The 17,450-nt window shown below is 53.1% G+C and overlaps 1 protein-coding gene across 3 annotated transcripts in view; it reads right to left on the reverse strand.

Annotated features, from left to right (window-relative positions):
- PPARGC1B (PPARG coactivator 1 beta) overlaps positions 1-17,450 on the reverse strand; it is a 112,566-nt gene that overhangs the window by 35,224 nt on the left and 59,892 nt on the right. Inside the window, exon 1 of one of the 3 annotated variants that reach the window (XM_045037005.1) lies at positions 11,968-14,187. The exons of the other annotated variants lie outside the window; for them this stretch is intronic. Within the exon in view, the coding sequence (XP_044892940.1) occupies positions 11,968-12,033 (66 nt within the window). The 5' untranslated portion in view covers positions 12,034-14,187. Of the gene's footprint in view, positions 1-11,967; positions 14,188-17,450 lie in introns of those variants that run through there. 3 annotated transcript variants of the gene reach the window in all.

Here is a 17,450-nt window from a genome sequence, read left to right on the forward strand (position 1 = left end):
GCAAGAAGCCTGTATCCACAGACAGCACCAGGGCCAGGTTCTCTCAAGTGGCTGGTCCCCTGCTCAGACTAGGGACCATGGTGCCCTGCGAGCCTCTGTCTCCAGGGACATCCCCCCCCCCCCAGGATCATTCCAGGCCCCGCCCAACACCCTACTACTTCTGGTCATCACGCTCAGCTGCCCTGGCCGCAGGGAACACTCAGGCGGACTCTCAGCCTCCTCAGCCTCCTCTGCGTCCTGTCAGACTGTGCGGATGCAGCAGCCTTGCCTGTTCTAGATAGATGATCCGTTTGTTTCCAGTCCCTGGCTACCGCGAACACGTCTGCAATATGTGTGCACAAGCCTTTGCGCGGACGTACGTTTTCAGTTCCCCTGGGTAAACATTTCGGAGTGGAATTGCTGGGTCATAAATGGATGTGACTTGATAAAACGACAAAATTGTTCTCCCAAATTGCCCGTGCCACAGTACATGCTTATCAGCTGTGCTGAGAGCGCCGACTGTTCCACACCCTCCCCGGCCCTGGGTGTTGTCACAGTCATTTTAATTTTAGCCACGCTAGTGAGTGCGTTCCCACATTTATTAAATGCTACTATGAGCCAGGCACCGGGACATGGAGGCCTCAGTTGATTCCTTCACAAGTTGGCATCTTCGCGGGGAAGAAAACACATGCATATTTGATTATAGGTTGGGTTAGTGTCACGAAGGAAACAGGCCAGGTGCACTGACGGAGGACAAGAGAGGGAGGCGAAGTCTCTGTTAGTGGGGGGGTCAGGAAAGGCTTCCTGGGAGAGCCGACATCCGAGTTGAGACTTGGAGAAGTCAGGCAGTGGAAGACGTGGGGAAGAACGTTCCAGGCGGAGGGGCAGCAAGGCAAAGACCCAAGTGCGGGCCAGGCCTAGAGCACGAGGCACCGACCAAAGGTTGGTGAGGCGGCAGCTCGGGGAGTGACGGGGGGGATGGGGGAAGAGGCCTTCAGAGAGGCAGGTGGAGGCCAGATCAGGTGGGGATTGGAAGGGATTTGGGTTTTACTCCAAGCGTGATGGGGGTGGGGCCAGCAGGGAAGCAGGCGGATGTGGCATCCAGGACAGGGGCAGGTGGCGGGGCTGGGAGGTACCACTCAGGCAGGCAGGGCCGGCACACCGAGGGCCTGTGGAGTGGGAGGGAGGGCCAAAGCAGAGACACGTGAGTGCTGAACGTGCTGAAGGGCTAGTGTCTCACTGCCCCTGGGATCTCATTGGCCGGCAAAGCCCTCAGTGATGAGCTCCCTTGGGGAGTTCTATGTCCCGGATCCCTCTCATCCCTGTAACTCAGAGAAGCCACATCTGTAGCACTTGCTTCTTGAGGCCTAGAAACCCAGACTGGCGAGGAACCAGCCGCCCTGAGAGGCTGTCCAGGACAGTCACCGTGGACAATCTGGGAGTCAGAGGCCCCTTCAAGAACCAGACGAAAGCTATGGACAGCTTTTAGGTTACCCATTAAATATGTCTGAGCAACGCGTGTGCGTGCAAGAAATTCATACTTCTAGGCCTTCACGAACGCAGCCTAAGGACTCCTGGCCGGCTGGCCTACCTCCTTCACTTTGCAGATATGGAAACTGAGGCCCAAAGAGGATAGTAGATTTGCTCAGGGTCATCCAGGGAGTGTCCTTCCCATCAAAACCACGCCACCTCCTTTACAAAACACCCATAAAATGGCAGTGACTGCTGCACTTATCGATTAGCCACAGCAGCTCGGCATACCCTAAGTATACCCAGGACACAAAAATAAAGAAACCTCAGCTTCGCGGCCTTGGCAATTAGGGCCGAGGCCACTCTCTAGCTAAAAACCATTAAGCACTGCGTTAATAGTGATTTCTCTGGCCCTCTCCGTATTTGGAAAGGCTTTTCGAAGGGGTGCCTTGGGTGACCCAGTTCTCTTGGAAAGGTCTGACATCAGGTCTCCTTGTTCCTTACCAGCCATCTTCTGCGGGCCCCCCTAGCAGAGCTGGGAGGTCACAGCACAGGACTGACTACAGCCACTGCTATTACTGAGCGCTTACCAAACGCCGAGGGCTGCACTAAGTACCTTATGCACATCCTCTCATCAGATTCCTAAAATAACCCTCCAGGGCAGATGTCATTGTCCCATTACTAATCAGGAAACTCAGAGAGGGAGTCACTCTCATTAGTTGCCCAGGGCTGCTGTAACCAAGCGCCACAGGCTGGGTGGCTTCATTTTTTTTTTAAGTTTATTTATTCCTTTTTGAGAGAGCCAGAGCAAGCAGGGGAGGGGCAGAGACAGGGGTTGGGGGAGAAAGAGAGAATCCCAAGCAGGCTCAGTGCCGTCAGCACAGAGTCCAATCTCACAAACCATGACCCAAGCAGAAACCAAGAGTGGGACGCTTCACTGACTGAGCCACCCAGGTGTCGTTGGCTGGGTGGCTTAACCAACAGAAATGTTTTCTCTTCCCGCTCTGGAGGCTGGAAGGCTGAGCTCAAGGTGTTGGCAGGGGCGGCCCCTTCTGAGGCCACTCTTGTTGGCTTGTGAACGACCTTCTCCCTGTACGTCTTCCCACCGGCTCCCTCCCTCTGTGGGTGCCTGTCTCTGTGTCCACATTTCCCCTTTTGATAAGGACACCAGCCATGTTGGATTAGGGTCCATGCTAATGACCTCACTTGAACTAGATGACCTCTGTAAAGACCCTATCTCCAAATCAGGTCACATTCTTGAGGTACTAGAGGGTTAGGATCCAAACATCATCTTTTGGAAGACACAGCTCAACCCACAGTACCCAGGGTCCCAGAAAGGCGAAGCTGAGATTCCAAGCCAAGTCTCTTTGTTCCCTGCAAAGCCTGTGTTTTTTTTTACTTCTGAAAGTGAGAAGGAACATTCAAGACCATTTATTCCCATTTACAGATAGGAAGGTGGAGCTTCAGACAAGATCTGAGAAAGATCCAAGTCATGTGGCAGGTTCACGGCTGCACAGGAACAGGTGTGGGGCCACACACAGGACGTCTCGTGCATATGGCCCCCTCTGGTCTCCACTATTGGTCCGTTCACACCCCTGCCGGGGGATGCCCCTCTGGTCGCTGAGCCCTCTGTACCCATTCCCTCAGCAGCATCACACCCCTGATCTGAAAAGGCTGTGGCTGCCCTAAGCCAGGGAGATAAATGGCCCTAGCGGTGGATTAATGGTGTTTTGTACAGATTCACATAAGTGGCTTCATTGGAAGCCTGTGTATCTTGTTGGAAATCGATTCCCTGCTTAAGAAAGAATGCATCTTCAGGAAAAATTGGTGACTCCACTTTCCTGACTACAATCAGCAAATCGTCGAGCTTCGTCCCTGGCCCAGAGCACATTCTCGGGGTTACTGAGCAGAAGGAAGCAGGAAGGGGGAAAGAGGGAGGCAGCAGTGACAGAGCTCGGGTTCTGGGTCTGTCCACATTCACTATGTGTCCTTTACCATGTGTGCACTTCGCTATGTCACCTCCCCTCTCAGTTCCCACTGCCCCTCCTATTAAAGAGAACATCAAACAGACAGACTTTATGACCCCTCTTGCTCAATCAAGCATTTGATACAATTCTGTACTAATCTAGTCTCTGAAATCCACATAGGCTTTCAGGAACTATCTAGGTAGAACTCGGCATTTAACTAATAAATAAATGAATTAATGAATTTACCGAAGGGGACCCAAAGGCGGAGCGAGAAATACTGTCTTGAAATGCAAAGAGGCTTAGACAAAGGTCGGGGCCCTGGCTTTGCTATTAATGCTAATCCTTTGAGGTCAGGACATAACTTTGGCCACTTCAGTTTCTCTTGAAGAAATGGGGATAATAAAAAGCATCCTACCTCACAGGGTTCTTACAAAGATAAAGTAACATGGGTTGGGAGCCTAGCATGCATCAGACACCCCATGAATGGTAGTCAGAGATACAGCACCTACAGTTGACTTTCAAGTGACATTCACAGCTACGCTCTCATGGACACCTTCCCAAATGCAGGAGTGGTCAGTGGTCAGCGTCTCCACTTAACTGACGGAAAAATAGGGGCTCTCAGAGGATCAATGCTTGAACTTGTCTTCTTACCCATCCCCTCGGTCCTTAAACCTACTGGTTAAACCGACTGGCTCTTCCAACCCTGTGTTCCTTCCACCTCCACCAGCTCCTGGATCCCAGTGTTATCATCACTCATGGTTTCTGCTGGAGGAACACCCTCGCTCTGACAGCCAGACTACACTGGCTGTCTCCAGGCCTGCCTGGGATGGTGGGGAGCAGAGCCCCTACCCAGGCCTGACAGACCTGTTGACCACCATCTTGGATGCTCTAAGTACAAGATGGTACTTAGGCTGGCACCCTACTACCAGCTCAGAGCCTCCTCCACTGATAATAAGCTGTCTTTGACGGTCTGAGGCAAGTTTTCTCTTTTAAATTGCAATCGGGAATGCCCAGCCCAGCCACGAGAGCTGCTACGGTGGCAGGTACCCGGCAGTGAGGTCACCTTTCCTGCCTTCCTCACCATGGTGGACACCACGAACTGAACACAACTATATTTCCTGCTGAGCCCCATGCCTACTCAGAATGGAGCCTTAGTAGCCACTACTCATGAATCAGAACTGGCCTGGTCTAGATCTAGAACCCTGGGCCCATCCTCGCCTTCTACGAAGGAAGTAAGGTTGGTATTCATAAAGTTCCTGCAAAGCCATTTCATTGCACACGTTTTCTTCCCCTCCCACCTCTGATGTGGCTGGCCTCCCACCCACCCCCCCTTCTTAATGGTGGCGGCCTCCTGATTTTTCTTGGGGAAGCCGCCCCTCCCTGCCACCCAGACAGTCCAGGTAAGCACGGTCTGGCTAATTAAAATGCTTCGTCCAGTGACCACAACAACTGCTTCAATTCGTTCAGAGGTGGATCAGAGTGAACACCCAAGAATTCGCCGGCTCGTTTAGACAGAGGGGCTTAGCTGATTAAATTTAATTCTGGAGCGACTGGCAGCCATCTTGGCCACCACCTGGGAAGAGAGCCTGCCTGGAAAGGAAGCCGGCATAAGGAATGCAGACCAAGAAGCAGAGAGAGACAGAGAGTCCTGATAAAATAATTTAAACACTTGGATCCAGCTGTGCCTGAAGCCAGTCTATTCTCTGTACTCTGCAGTTATATGAGTGAGTAAGTTCCTTTTCAGATTACACACCAGCTGGAGTTTCTGTCACCTATCAATGAAAAAGTTATGACTAATTCATCTCGCTTACATTAAAAAAAAAAAAAAATCTAATCTTCCCACTGTCTTCCAAATTAGTACAAAACTCCTAAGGAGACTTCTAGGAGAACAGTAAGACGAGTAATTGATCTTAGTCCACACAGAAATCCTTACAGCATCCTCTGAAATAAGACACGGGAGCCACAGACACAAAGCTAAGCTCCACTAAGAGTAAGTTGAAAATGGAAGGGTTCTGGGCCCAGCCTAAAAGAACAAACACCCTGAGAGTAGATAAACCAGGCCATTGAAAGGCTCTCTGACAAAAACACTCAAGGCCTTTTCCACGTGGAAGCATCTGGCCCCAGGCCTGCCAAGCACAACTCAGGGATGTTCAGCCCTTTTCACTGGCGCCCAAGTTCTGGCCATACAGCTGCCCGCTTAAGGTTTAATGCAAAGGCGACCCAATGGGAGGTCATCAGGTCTGGTGAGAGTGAGTTCTCCAGCCCAGAGAGCAAAATGGGTTCTAGAATTCCAAACTGGGCTAGGAGGCCAAGCCACACCCAGCTAACCAGGAAGGGTGGCCAGATACCAGTGACTGGATGGAGCTCTTCTCACCAGCCGGCCAGGTTCATTAACACTGTCAATCTCCTCCCGTAACATCAGTGTTCACTGATGCCCACGGTGCCCCAGGGCCGCAGGGAGGACCCCCGAGGGCATCCACACTTCAACTCCCGCTGGCTGGGTTGCCTGTGTACCTGGGGTCAGCTCTGCTTCTTCTCAAACCTGTTTGTTACTAGACATTCTTGATCCAACTGAATGAATCCCCAGTCTGGAAACAGGAGCCCTGGTACAGTGGGTGTGGCCTATATACAGGAGATGAGCTGGGAGAACCCTAAGTGGGTTCAGCTGGTACCCAAACAGCTCTATAGCAAAAGACTGGAAATAATGTACATGTCATGAGGCTTCATTATTATGTTTTATGATTTTGTGCTCTTATTGACTGACTTTTTCCTAAGAATTCCCCTCTCCAGACCCCACCCCACCCCGCTACTGTTCCCACTCTCATCAGATTAGATGCCTATTGTACATGGATTGTAGCCTGCCCAGCACTGGAAATAAATACCTACGATGGACTACAAACAGCACAGAAACCAGGGGCTTGGGTGCTGGAAGATTCTGTAGAAAGACTTCTTTTGCAGATAAGGAAACTGAGGCAGTAAGTCTCCCGGGGTGGGTGTTATCTTACTCAGTCATCTCCTTCCCCCTCCCCGTTGCCTTCAAGTGGCCCCTTATCAAACAGAGATCTGCAAAGTCTCTTGGAGCTATGCCCAGGTGAAGCTACCTGGGGCGGAGTGGCTCCTGAATGCCCTGGCAGGTGGCTGTGCACGGCCCAGATGCCCCTCCCTTGGCAGCAAGGCTGTAGAAGGTTCCATCAGCTGTGTCCCAGCCCCATCGCACCCCTACTGGCACGACAGGCCTGCCTTTCAGAAGGCCCAGGCTGCCCCGGGCCCAGGAGAGTGGTGGACGTTGCGTGATTTATTTTAAAACAGTAAAAGGTTGGACTATATCCTGCCACTTGAGCGAGTGAGGGAGCGAGCGAAGGTGTTTTGGGGACAGTGCGATCCGCACGTTGCGTCCGCCTGCAATTGCAGTCAATTTCACGCACTTGAGTTCAAGGGCTCTTGAATTCAAAGGAGAGTGGCAGGAAAAGTGCTTGGCAAACTGCAAAGCATGTGCAGGTATCTGTTGATTTGTTGAGGCAGAGCTGGCCCCGGCTCGTCACTTACTAGTCGCAGGGCGTCACCCAGCCTCTTGGCATCTCCTGAGACCAGCCTCCCCTGTGGAACTGTTGTGTGGCTTGAGTTTCCAGCCTGGGGCCTCTCTGTGCTGGCACTCCCTTCGCCCGGACCGCCTCCTCTCTCTTGCATCTTCGAATGGCTGGTTGCTTCTTACGATCCCCGCAGCAGATTAAATGTCCCTCCCAGATGGGCCTTCCTGAGCACTGTATCCTACAGACAGCCCCGTCTCCCTCTTACGGTAACACCACTCTGCGGCAATGCCCTCAATTAGCACTCTATTCCTTGATATTTCCATTCCCCCCACCACCCCCGGTATTTTTAAAACTTGTGGTAAAATATACATAACATAAAATTTGCCATTTTGGCCACATTGAAGCAGACAGTTCAGAGGCATGAAGAAGATTCACACTGTTGTGCAGCCGCCGGCCACCAGCCCCTCCAGAGCCCGACCCCGTTTTTCCCGTATCCACCTACACCTTGGCGCCTCCCCCAACTGTCTCCCTGGTGCCGAGCGCCATACTCGGCACATAGTAGGTGCTCAATAAACAAAATGAGCTAAAGGTGGACGTGCCTTGTAAACTGTGCATGACAGTACAAAGAAAGCAGCATGAACATGTTTTTCCACACAGCCCCGAGACGAGGCCAAAATGCCTGGGAGCCTCAGTTACCGGATAATGATTTCGAGTTTTATCCAACACGGTGGGGGCAAACCCGCCAAGAACTCCTTTTCTTGCCTGGTTCCAGGCCCCTTTGCGAGGTCAAGAATGAAGATATCCGATCACACAAGCCACCTGACACGAACACTCACCATTTCAACACATCAGCTGTACCCAGAGCAACATTTTATCAGTCGCTGAAGGGCAAGCACAAAAATAGACCGTGGAGAGCAAATGCCACCCTCGGCGGCGGTTGAAAGGCTCTGGCATACGGTGACCCGAGGCCTGGGGACCCGGGAGGTAGGTCCTCTGTCACAGTAGCACACAGAAATTGGAAGGTGGAATCAGAGCCAGGGTGAGGATGAGGTGAGGGAGGCACCCAGCCCCCACCCCCCGCCTTGGGCACCAAAAAACTCAGTAATCAAAACAGATTGTCTCTAGTGCAACACTCTGAAAAAAATCAAAATTAATGCAAAAACCCCACGATGAGCAAAATATCAAAATTCTAAATAAAGAGAGGCCAGTGGTACTGGTTTTTCCTTCTGCTCCAGGCATCTATATGGCTCTGTATGGCAACTCTTACTGCTCCTGCCTTTATTTAAAGATTTGGTATTTTGTTCTGCATGGATATTTAGGCGTCCAGTTTTATTATTTTTAAACACTGCCTGAAAATATGATTAGCAGGGGTGCCATGGGTGGCTCAGTTCGTTAAGCGTCCAACTCTTAACCTCAGCTCAGGTCTTGTCCTTGATCTCAGGGTCACGACTTCAGGTCCCACACTGGGCTCCATGCTGAACCTGAAGCCTACTTTAAAAGAAAAAAAAGAGAGAAAGAAAGACAAGGGGGAAAAAAAAACCCCACAAAACCCTATGAATTGTCTTGATTACTGACTTTTTTGGCATCTCCTTTAATTCTGTACCTGAACCATGTGTCTCCTTTGCCTCCCCCTAATGCCAGCCTGGATGAGACGCTGAGTTACTCTATGTGCAGATGGCTCAAATGAGATCAGTCACGTCCAAGATCACGTCACTCCGGGCCTCTGTTTGCACATCTCTACAAAGGGACCCGTAACCCTCTGGTTGCTGTGGAATTATCCCAGACCAGCCCAGTGTGCTATTTTAGACGGAAAAATGCTTGGGAAAACTCTGAGGTGCTGTCTGCATGATGAGGAACTGTTATTAAAATTTTATCAAAGGTAGTGAGTGGTCCGACTGAGTGGGAGGCAGCACTCAGTTCAGCAAAACACTTGCCCTATTTAGAATGAAGGAGGGAAGTTTGCTAAATGAATAGATTTTGCTTAAGAAGAGACAGAAATGAGGGGCGCCTGAGTGGCTCAGTCAGTTAAGCGTCCGACTTCGGCTCAGGTCATGATCTCAAAGTTTGTGGGTTCAAGCCCCGCGTCCGGCTCTGTGCTGACAGCTTAAAGCCTGGAGCCTGCTTCAGATTCTGTGTCTCCCTCTCTCTCTGCCCCTCCCCTGCTCTCTCTCACTCTCTCTCTCTCTCTCTCTCTCTCTCAAAAATAAATAAACATTAAAAAAAATTAAAAAAATACAAAAAGAGAAAGAGATGGGAGCAGGTTCATGGTTCTCCCTGCGACCAAGCCATCCCCTCCCGTCTTGATCCCATTCCTGAATGGGAAGAAAGGCAGAGGGTTGCAGCTCGCCCTGGCAAATGTGCCCACCCGATGTGGCTGAAAGGGGTGACCGCTGACATTCTCATCAAGTCGTGGCAATCCTAAACTGGCTGACGCTTTCCTTCCTCGGCACATTTTGTGAGGTTTCCTCAAAACCTGAATTTCCTCAGGAGATGGGGGGGGGGGGGCGGGGTTGGCTAGCAGGTGCCAGCTGGGAGATGGATGAAAAAGCACCTGGCTTTGGTCATATGACAAAGAAAGTTCTGGAAGTGGATAGCAGTGACGTTTGTGTGACATCGTGAATGTGCCGAATGCCACCGAATTGTACACTTCAAAAATGTTTAATTTTAGGTTATGTATATTTTACCACAATAAAATAAAAACAAACATAAAAAAATCCCAGAGACCTAAAAAAAAAAAAAAAAAGTAGCCAGCACACTCCGTCTGGAGGTATTCTCTGGGGTCCTACAGTGTCCGTGTTCTTTGGTTCTATTTATGTGTCTCTTCCCCCAGCTGCCAGGAGAGACAGGGAGCTGGGCCAGGGCTCGGCTGAGAAGCCCTTTTGCCTGTTAGCACCGTTATAAATAACCCAGAAGGAGGCAGCAAAGGGGTCCTGGCAGGGGAGTGAAGGTCAGGCAGCCCCTTTGTGGCATTTGAGGAAATGTCACGCTCCACAGGCCAGCAAGGTGCCAGCTCACATCTCCAGCCCGGCGCTGCCCAGCGCTGACTGCGACCTCGCTCTCATGCCAGGGACCCGACGGGGCAGCGGGGCAGCGCTCCCCCCAGGAAGGGCAGCGCCCAGGGGGCTGGCTCCTGGCGGTTCTGAGCAGAGACAGGGCCGCTGGGTGGGTGGAGGGGTGCTGGGTAGCTGAGGATCACCCCCCACCCCAGCCTAGCGGGGAGAAGCCGAAGTCAGGTCCCCAGGAACCCAGGCCAGGGCTCGGCCACCGGCACACCAGCCCCAGCCCCTCGGCCGACACACACACCGACCCGCTGAGAGAGAGACACGACTCAGCAACGCTCAACCCACAACTGCCCCTGCTGGGGCTGCTGTGCAGCCTGGGAGCCGGGAGGGGCCTCACAGCCCATCTGGTCCCGTGGTTCCCACGCTGGGCTCCCTGGGGAACCCCCTGCATCATCTCTCCCACAGCCCACCAGGGCCCTGGGCTCTGCAGTGGGAGAGATTATGAGCGGGTTCATTCACTGGTTTCTCCATTTTTATTAACGAAAAACCACGCAGTGGCAACCCATCATACTCCTGTGGAACCTAAGTGAACTCAACATTATGAGCTGGGCCAAACACAAATACACGGAAAGCCAAACTTGTGTTTCTTTCTTACATATCAGAAATAGGGTGACACTATATTTTGCACATGAATCCTCGATTTCCCCATACCTTAATCTTCACACACGCTGTTTCATGGGTAACCGAAGGCCTTGAGGAGGGTTGTTTGAATCCTCAGACTAAAAGGCCACTCCCCGGGGAGGCGGTCTCCCCCGCTCAGAGCGCCTGAGTGGCACGAGAGTGCGGGTACCCCCCACCCTGCAGATGGAAAGGTAACGCTCAGGGAGGTGACATGACTTTGCTAAGCAGGATGTGAATCCAGACCCAGCTCCCAAGTTCTTGGCTGCCCCACCCTCGCCCCCCTCCTCAGGTGACTACTGCCATCAGTAGCACTACGGGTGGTTGGGGGGCTCTTTCCCTCGCTCTGTGCAAGTTTATCTACTAGACTTTAAAATAATGGGGAGGGGGAAATGTTCTCAGAGCCCTGCTAGCACCTTTGAGATTCTTTATGCGTTCAGGAGGCCCAGGTCACAAGCTGCTGGTGTAGACCAACAGACGAGGGAGCCAAGGCCCCCTCCGGGAGGGCATGGGCACTGCCACCATCACCAGGGAGCAGGAGGCAGAGCTGAGACTAGGGTTAGTCACTCACTCTCCTACTTGAAAGCCTTCCCTGACTCCTCCCTGCCCCTGACAAACCCCCAGCGTCCTCACCTGGCTATGAGGCCCGGACTGCCTTCTCCCCCCACCCTCTCGGCTTGGGCTCTCCACCTGGGACACCTCCCTGGGTCCCTGGCCACTCTGCCAGCATTCAGTCTCAGTGAGACAGGCCCTTCCCAACACAGAACTCACCTGGCCACAGTGAACCATACATACCCCCACCTGCTATCCGCATCACAAAGCCAGGGACTGTCTGTCCCCCCTCCAGAATGCACACCGCACAAGGGCAAGTGGCTGGGCTTTCCTAGAACCGTGGCCGGCACAGAGTCGGTACTCACCAAACCTCTGTGGGATAGGTGGGGTAGCCGGGGATGCGGGTACAGCCCCCACTTCCCAGGACAGTTTTGGCATCTCTGCCTCACATTACTGGGATCCCTGCAAAGTCTCCCTCACGCTCACCGCCCCTCCCCCCACCAGCCTTTCCTGGGGTTGGGGAGGGGGTGATTTCCTTCCATATCCGTTTATTCCCTTAAGGAAACTCCTGCCTTTCCTTTTCCAGTGGGTCAGATGATGAGAAACCCAGACCCACGGGCTCCCAGATAAAGCTGGTGGGAAACAGATTCTCTCTGGCCCCAGCAGGCCCTCCCTGGTCATGGGGTCAGTGAGGGCCAGAGGAGAAGGGAGGCCAAGAAGGCCGGCTTAGCAGACCCCCTCTCACTCACGCCTGAGGCCTGGGCTCCTTCCAGCCACGGGTGGACCTGCCTTCCGTAGAAGTGTGTTCCCTGCGAACATCACGTGGATCCGTGTCCAACAAATCACCCTTCTCATGTGTCCCACGAGGTGGTACTGCCCCAGGCTTCTCGGGCAGGGCAGGGCGTCCTTAGTAAGCACTAACAGTGGAGTATCGGACGCCTACACTGTGAAAGGGAAACCGTCCGACAGTGCTTGGTTATCACCGAAGCCACGTGATGGGAACGAGGCAGGAAGTGGGGAGTTCTCAGATACAGAACGGTGAGATTTCTCGGGGAGCGGAGCTCCCGCCGTGCCTGCATATAAGTGCCATCTGAACCTGCGAGGTTTCCCTCGCCCCATTAGAATCGGAGGTCTTCGGGTTCATAGGAATCCTTTATGCTGTAACCTAGACGTTCGCCCATTTGATCCTCATAAGACAAAGGTTACGCCATTTTCCCGTCGAGGAAGTTAAAGTTCAGAGAGGGGAAATAATTTGCCTAGAGTCATACAGAGAATTAAAGAGAGGAGCGGGACTAGAAACCCCAAGACCGCGGACTCCTGGTCAAAGCAATAATGGAGAACGCTGACCGGAAGTCCCAACCCCGACTTCTCCGCGCTATCGGCACGGACTCTTGAATGAGTCCCTCCATTTCTCGGAGCCTCAGTTTCCCCATATGCCAACACTGGCCAGCACTGGAGACCACGGTCAGTCAAGTGGGGCTCTGGGACGTGCAGGGTCGGCCCATGACGTCCTGGGCATGGCGGGAAAGCCTCAGATGCCCCGTCAGCAACTAACAAGGGGGAAAGACGGCGCATACAGAGCGGTGAGCACGGAGACGGAGCTCGTGGCGGTGCGGTCTGCACCGGCGTCACGGGAGGGCGTGGGGAAGATCTGCAAGCTCCTGGCTGCACTCTTCCAAGTGTGGTCCGCGGGCCAGTAGCATCGGCTTCATCTGGAGCTTATTAAATTCTGCAGACTCTCGTGCTGAATCCCCAGACCTCCTGATTCAGAATCTGCACTTAAACAAGATCCCCAGATGATTCATAAGCACATTAAAGCTTGGGAAGCAAAAATGTTTAAATGAGGAGTCGGGTTGGAGCATGTGATCTCGGGTTCAACACCTAAATCCTTCGAGCCCCAGCGTCCCCATCTGCGGCGTGCAGATAATGACGTGCTCACAGGCCGTCCTCACAGGACGGCTGCGAGGGTTGCGTAACGTCACGCATGCCAGCAGCCTTGCCCGGTGCCCGGCAGGTAACAGCCGCCCATACTGCTAGCTTCTTCCCTTCCTGGAAGGCCTCTCTTTCCATTCCAAGTCCTGCCTGCACATCTGGGAAGCGAAGAAAAGACCCCCACGGGGCAGCAACAGATGGGGACAGGGTGGGAGCAGAGGGAGAGGAGGAGAGAAGAGGAAATAAGAAGCAAACTAAAAACAAGCAGCAGAGACCGTCCGAATCCCCAGGAGGCAGGCGACATGTGAAACCCAGAGATGCAGCCAGCAGCCGTTTCAGCTCACGTCCTGCACCGGGGCTATCAAGGACTGCCAGAAGCCACCAGGCCGGGAGGGAGCGAGGAGAGGAGCAAGAGCCACACACCGTGTCCCCTCGGGCCAACACGTGACAATGCCTTTCCAGGCTGGCTCTGAACCGGTTCTGTGGCCAGGGCAGACATGACACCACCCCAAGGGTCACTGGAGCAACCAGACAGAAGCCAGGGGCTCCGGCTGAGCCCTGAGAAGGGTCAGACATGGATCCAGGGACTGTGCTTGACAGTGGGGGGCTGAGCTATGTGATCTTAGCCGAGCGATTTAACCCCTCTGGGCCTCAGTCAAACAGAGGATAATAACAGCCCTACCGACCACCTTAGGGTTCTTAAGAGGGCGTCAGGAGAAGGGCTTTGCGTAGCGTCTGGTGCAGAGTAAGTGCTCAAAAGACAACGGCCATTAGTGAGACTACACCGAAGAGTCCAGAAGGAACTGCTGGTGCTTCCTCACCACCCCCACCCCCATCACTGAGTTAACCCTTCACTGACCCTGGTGCACACCGCCATCAACTCACACAGGCTCCTGCTTCCCCTCCAGTCCCCCTCCGAGCTTCTGGACACGAGCCGCCACAGCCATCCCGTCAAGATGCAGATCTGACCCCACCGGGCCCTGTTTAATGCCCAGCCTGCTCCTGCTTGCTCCCAGATGGCGACCAAAATCCTTCCTGAGGCCTGGAAGGTCCCGTGTGATCTGGGTCCCACCTACCTGCCCCGTATTGTGTCACCATATTAACCCACCCCTACCTCCACTTTTGGCCCCACTGGCCTCCTTTTCACCTCTGGCGCTTGCCAGGGTCTCTCCCTGCACAGGGTCTATCTATGCACGGGCTGTTCTCTCTGCCTGGAACATCATCCCCACCCACGCTTAGCCCTGCTCTGCCTGCGTATCTCTCCTCGCTAGCCTACTTCCCAGGAGAAGCTCTCCTTGAGCCCCGCGGAGCACGTGAGGAGCCCCACCGCACCCTCTCGCAGCCTTCTAGAGGTCCTGAGCCTTCCAGGCCTCATCGCAGTTACTAACTAAACACTTTTTTGAATGGGCATTTTATTAACGCTCACTGCTACATCCCCGGCCCCAGGCACATAGTAAGTGCTTAATAAACACCGCGGTCGCGAATGAACAACCCCATTCTCGAGCAACCACCTCACCCACCCCCTCAGGCCCCAAGCCTTCACTTTCCACACACACGGAACAAGCCCCAGTGCTGCCTGATCCTCAACCTACATCCATGACCCGCTGGCCCGGCGCCAGAGATCCAAACGTTTCTAGATCTGATTTTCTTGAAAGCAGCTTTGGGACGTGGCCAGGGGAGGCGTGCACCGCCAGCCTCGGCAGTAAACGCTGATGAAGCTGTCTGGACCAGCTGAGCTGAGATCAGGAAATGCCAAGATTTAAAAGCATCCGGAACCCATTTATTTATTGTTGTTCTTGCACTTCCAGGCTATTTTAAGCTTCAGATCGATCTGCTGGCCCTCCTCTCTCCAAACGCCGCTTCAGAAACACCCAACATGCACCTGGCCCTACCTGGCAAGGCTCGGCTGCCCCTGCCCCATATGATACACCACGGCAACAGCCACAAAAACGGGTGGCTGTTCTTGTTTACCAGGTGCCTCTGGGACCGGTAGGTGCTTTCACCGAAAGTCCCCAACACTCCCAAAAAGGAAGTATTACTAGCTCCATCTGAAAGACAGAGAAATTGAAACTCAGAGAGGTGAAGAAACCTGCCCGGGGTCACACAGCTAGAAAGTGCTAGAACTGGGATTCAACCCCAGATCTGCTGAATCCAAAAGTCAGGCTCAGCTCCTAGCCACTTGGCTATACTGCCCACCTCATGCCCCCACCAAAGCTCATCGTACACACTGGGAGTCTTCTCATCCAGCCACCTGCAAGGACCGTACCACCGGTCGAAGCCCCCTGCCCCCACGGGCACTGCCACGAAGGTAGCCACGGTGGGTTGCTAAGTGAAAGGGGGAAGTTGACATTCTATGATCCTGTCTGTGCTTTTAATAAAAGATGCAGCGGGGCGCCTGGGTGGCGCAGTCGGTTGGGCGTCCAACTTCAGCCAGGTCACGATCTCGCGGTCTGTGAGTTCGAGCCCCGCGTCGGGCTCTGGGCTGATGGCTCGGAGCCTGGAGCCTGTTTCCGATTCTGTGTCTCCCTCTCTCTCTGCCCCTCCCCCGTTCATGCTCTGTCTCTCTCTGTCCCAAAAATAAATAAAAACGTTGAAAAAAAAAAAAAAAGATGCGGCATGGATGGAAAGAAGACGCACAGGTCACATATTCAGAGATCCTCGCTAGGAGGACAGAAGAAAATATTGAAGAGTTTGGAAACAGGAACAAGGAGTTGGTTGGGGATGGGGGAGGTCACAGAATATTTACTTTCTATTTAGGTCCTTCCTTACTCTTCGAGGATTTTATTTCTATTCGGTCACGTACACGCCTCAACCCCTCCTCCAAAGTCCAATTCATATGCCACCCTGGCTGTGGAGCCTGCCCTGACTGTCCCCGCTTGTCCCTCCTCTCAATCTCCACCATCTGCTGCCTCTATCTCTCAGGCACATAGGCCACTGAGCCTGTGTCCTCCAGTGCATACAGATATGAGAGCTCCCAGGCAGGCAGGAGCCCCAGGGCCTGGGTCAGGGTCTCCCCACACTGAGGCCAAGCCTCTGCTAAGGTAGGGGCATGGAGAGCCTCGATGAATGAGTAACTGTTTCATTTTCTACCTATCTTGGTCCATGGCCTCCTGAAGCCAAGGAAGTTGGAAACTCTAAAATGGAGCTTGGAGGCAGGCAGGGAAGGAGGAAAGCAGAGAATCAGAGGGTAAATTCAGCTCCTGGAATCCTGCCCAGTGCTCATCCCTGGGAAATGACTCAAGCACTGCTTATGCCAGCAGACGGTCCATTTGGGCCCTGAGGTCACCAAATCTCGTCATGGTCCTGCTTATTAAATATAGAGGAGCGTGAAATAAAGCCACCACATCTGGTGTCGGGGCTCTGAGGAAGGGACAGAGAGACAAAGACGGGAGGCAAGGAGTCTGTCCCCTGTCAACCAGTCCTGACTGCTCACGGAGGAAGCTCTGGGCTGAAACTGAGACTGGACCCGGCTATCGGACTTGGCTCCTGGCCTTGGTGGGAGCTCAGGGACGGTCCCATGTCACCTCACAGGCAGCGAGGGGGTCCCTGCCTTCCTCAGTACCCAGCCCTTGCTTGAGGACGTCTGAAAAGGTCACACTTGATACCCATGTCATTGGTACTGTCCAACCACCAAGTAAAGAGAGGAAGACACACTGGCCACCCCATTTTACAGATGAGGAAACTAAGTCCTAGGGATGGCAAGTAATATGTTGGAGATCATGCAGCAAAGTTAGTGATACTGGAACTGGACCAAGGCTGCAGCACGGGGAAGAGCCTGAACTAGAACTCCACTGGCTGGAGCTCTGCGACTACAGGAAGCCACCCATTGGCCCAAGGCCTCAGTTTTCTCATTTGTTTAGTGAGCTGCCTGCTCACAGGGCAGCATGAGAATCTACTGAGCTGGGGCCATGCTTCTCTGTCTCTGATCACATACCTACGGGGGACGCAGTGGTCGGCAGAGAAATACAAATGCACAGGCCCTCTCCCCACTCCCCAATATCTGGCCCAATGGAAAATTAAATCATTTCACTTGGTAAGAAAAACTTTCTTCTATTATAAAAAACAAGGGTACACTGGGACTGTAACGCAAAAGCCGTATTAATCTTTCCAGATAAAATATGAATGGTTTTTGTGCCGCAGATTCTGTTTAAATCAGTCATAGGTTCAACTGACGGGGCCACTTTGGAAGTAGCAATGGAAACTGTTAACAGCACTGACTCTGGAATCAGAAAGATCTGCATTAATTTGAGCTCACTCACTCAACCAGCTGTGTGACCCCGGCCTAGATACTCACCCTCCCTGAGACTTAGCTTCTTTATCTATAAAACGAAAACGATAAG

This window comes from Felis catus, chromosome A1, assembly GCF_018350175.1.
Source record: "Felis catus isolate Fca126 chromosome A1, F.catus_Fca126_mat1.0, whole genome shotgun sequence".
Classification (NCBI taxonomy): domain Eukaryota; kingdom Metazoa; phylum Chordata; class Mammalia; order Carnivora; family Felidae; genus Felis; species Felis catus.